The 3,324-nt window shown below is 63.2% G+C and overlaps 1 protein-coding gene across 1 annotated transcript; it reads right to left on the bottom strand.

The window, feature by feature from the left end:
- Positions 1-1,389: 1,389 nt before the first annotated feature.
- LOC311187973 (ubiquitin carboxyl-terminal hydrolase 17-like protein 6) lies at positions 1,390-2,817 on the bottom strand (the record flags this gene model as incomplete). The annotated part of the gene is made up of 1 exon (XM_084259751.1): positions 1,390-2,817. The coding sequence occupies one exon, from the start codon at positions 2,815-2,817 to the stop codon at positions 1,390-1,392; it is 1,428 nt and encodes a 475-aa protein (XP_084115877.1).
- Between the last annotated feature and the right edge of the window lie 507 nt (positions 2,818-3,324).

Genomic DNA, 3,324 nt, shown 5'->3' on the forward strand with positions numbered 1-3,324 from the left:
CTTCAGCTCCCGATCCTCATGACACTACTCAGAACTTTTACCATGACAAAAATCATCACAAAAATCATATGTCTTAGTAGTGTGCAAAAGCATCTGCAACAAATGATAAACACATTCTAATTGAAAAAACAATGGGCACACACACGTCCGTATGGTACATTTGATCTTTATTCATCTTTTGGGAAGGATAAGGTAACTTTCCCAAATCACTCAAAATCATTTGCCCTCTTGCCAGATGTCACTAGGTTAATTTTATTGCAGGGTTCAACCCCTCCATCTAGTCCTAGATAGCCCTCCCTCCACCCACATTCCCTTCTTCAGAGAAAACGAGGGGCTACAGGCAATGCCTGCTATCAGAGAACTTAGAAGTATGCCAAGAAAGCCACTCCCGGAAAACATGGCAGGCAGGTGCCCCACCCCCAAGGGTGACCCCATCGGAAGTGCTGAGGGTGTGTGATCCCTGCAGGAAAGGGACACAACTACCACTAGTCATACCCTGGGGCCTTGCTTCAGGGAGCCCTGATGTTTCTCACCCTCCCCCCACCACCCACTCTGCTCTGGCATCTCTAAGCAGACTAAATCCTATCAGGAACTGAACTCCCACGGCGCCACCCAGAAACCACTATGGATCTCTTTCTCAACAAGTCTTCTCAGAAGGTTCAGAAGGTAGAAATGCTTTGTGCCCCTTGGGGGACCTCAGCTGTACCGTATCGTTTTGGACACAAACTGTTCATTGAAAGCAACGTACATGCTACATTAAACAGTGTTGTGAGTTCACAGAGAACAGGCGCAGGAGAAGGCACTCAATCGTGACTCCATGCACTGGCTCCTGAGGCTCAGGTCCTTCCAGGATGGAGCGCGCTGCCTGCTGCCCGGGGGCACGCCCAACTTGCTAGGTCCAGGTGTCCATCACGGGCGCTGGGAGGCTCTCGTGCTCCCGCCTTGTACTCCACGCTGCGGGAGAGCGACTCGTTGGATGCAGAACAGGTTTCCATTGGGGACAGCTGAGTAGCTTTGCAGTAAAACTCATCCTAGGACAATGCTGAGTGTGCTGTGTGGGCCACCTGCGCCCAGGCCGGGGCTGTGCCCTTTCTTCCCCCGCCACAGTTGGAGGATCAGGTGCGACCAAAACTAGGGAACCCCGTGCCAGGAGTGGGATTCCATTGGGCTCCTGCACCTGGCCCACACGGAGCCAGGGAGCGCTTGGGAATCCCATTGCTGCTCGGCAGGGGAAGGAGCAATCCGGTGTCCTGTCCAAGGTGCTGAAGGTGAGGAGCACTGGGTTTGGGTGGCTCTGGCGGGGTGGGTCTCCCCTGGGACACGCAGGATGCTGGGTGTTCATGTGCTCTTGTCACATTGGCCTGGACGACCGGAGATGGGAGTCGGTGTCTAGAAGGCAAGCAGGACCCTCTGGGCCTTCCTGTTCTTCCCCTTGGTGGCTCTGGTTCTTCCTCCCATGCCAGGGGCTCTGCCCATGGGGGCTGGCCCTTGAGCAGCATGTGCCCAGGCTGAAAGCTGCGGCTGGCCAGTGTCGCGCTGGGCAGGACCCGCTCTGGACCCCGCGGGCTGTCTGGGCCAGTGGATCACGACCGCGTCGGCGGGCAGGGCACGGTCCACCTCCCTGAGCTTGAGCGCAGGCTTGGGTCGCTCGTGCTCCTGATGCTTTCTCCACTGGTCCAAGGTAACCGGCCGGGTCGGGGTCTCTCGCACAGGCTCCTGGGGCTCGGGGACCGCAGGAGGCCTGTCTCCCACAGGCTCCTGATGGGCCTCAGGGAGCAGGTCCACACCTGTGGTGGTCAGCGTTGGGGGTGGCCCACCAGGGGAGTCCTGCTCGCTGGCCCTGTCCAGTTCCTTCTTCTGGATGTAAAAGAGCACGTAGGCCTGTTGGCTCAGGGCAGAGGAGACATTGCAGGAGGTGACCTGAGAGTCGTCCATGCGATACCACCGGTCCTTCCCAGGCCTCACGTAGCAGAAGTAGTGTCCCTGGTGACACCCCCAGCCTGCGTGGACCAGCACCGCATAGAGTTCGTACTCCAGGGCCCCCGCCTTCTTCTCGGACAGCACGGCCTGCAGGTCCAGGCGCTGTGGGTAGCGCACGGGCTTGGCCACCTTGCCGCCTGTGGGGCCGCCGAAGCACTTGAGCATGAGGATGAGGACCTGGGGAGGGGCGTGCAGAGCCAGCGTCTTGGCGGCGGGCCCCCTGTCGCCACAGGCAGCGCAGTGGTATGCGTCAGGCCCGTCCAGGCTTTCCGGCTTCACCAAGTCCTGCAGAGCGTGCTCCACGCTGTAGGCGGCCTGGATGTCCAGGGCGATGTCCAGGTAGGGCTCCAGCGTGGTGGAGACTCCGCAGCAGCGCACGCACTGGATCTGGGACCTCCAGTAGCCCCCGAAAGGCCGCCGCACCAGGGTGCTGTCCTGGGGCTGTGGGTGCGCGGCCGCCAGCTCGCTCACACACCCGCCCTGCATGGCGCCCACGGTGGCCATCAGGAACTCGTGGGCATCTTCCTGGCGCCAGGCATGGAAGCCGGCGAGCAGCTCCTTCACGGGCGACACCACCTCCCCGGGGTGCAGGAGGGCGCGGGAGACGTGCGCCCGCATGGCGCAGAGCGTGCAGGACAGCCACCGGGGGCAGGAGGGCGCGCGCGGCCGGGACAGCAGGTAGCCGGCCAGCGGGGGCGTGTAGGTCAGGCACTGCAGGGCCGCGTTGGCGTAGCAGGTGTTCCCCAGGTTGCGCAGACCGGCCCCCACCTGGCCGGGCCCCAGCCGGCGCCCGAGGCGGCCCTGGCAGCCGGTCGTCTCCGCAGGACCCGGGGCCATGCCGCGCGCGCCTGGCCGGAGGGACGACCGGAGGGACGACCGGCTTCTTGGAGGGGAGGCAGGTCAGCGCTCCCGGGTCCCCGCACCTGGTCCAGAGGCTGCGAGCGCGTCCAGTCCTGAGGCCGAAGCTCCGAGTCGCGGCGAGGTCCGGAGTCTACCCTGCCGGAGTCAGGAAGAGCTGCTGGACGATGCGCGCGTCAGGACCGCTGGCTCCGAATGACCTGCAGGCCCGGCCCGGGCCCCTTTTATAGCCCCTGGCCCCGCCCCGCGACGAGGCCCCGCCCCCGACCCCCACCGGTCACCAGCCTGCTGGGCGTGGCCCTTCCGGTCCAGCATCTCCCCGGGGAGTCCGGCGCTCGGTGACACCCCCCCAACCCCCCGCCTCCAGTCTGCGGGGCCGGACCTGGCACAGGTGCAGTCTGATGAGGCACTCAGCGACCCAGCTGCCCACAGCTGGACAGGGACAGTCATCAGTCCCCTTCCGACCCCCTCAGCGTCCTGGGCTCG

Source organism: Talpa europaea (genome assembly GCF_964194135.1).
Source record: "Talpa europaea genome assembly, contig: HAP1_SCAFFOLD_91, whole genome shotgun sequence".
NCBI lineage: Eukaryota > Metazoa > Chordata > Mammalia > Eulipotyphla > Talpidae > Talpa > Talpa europaea.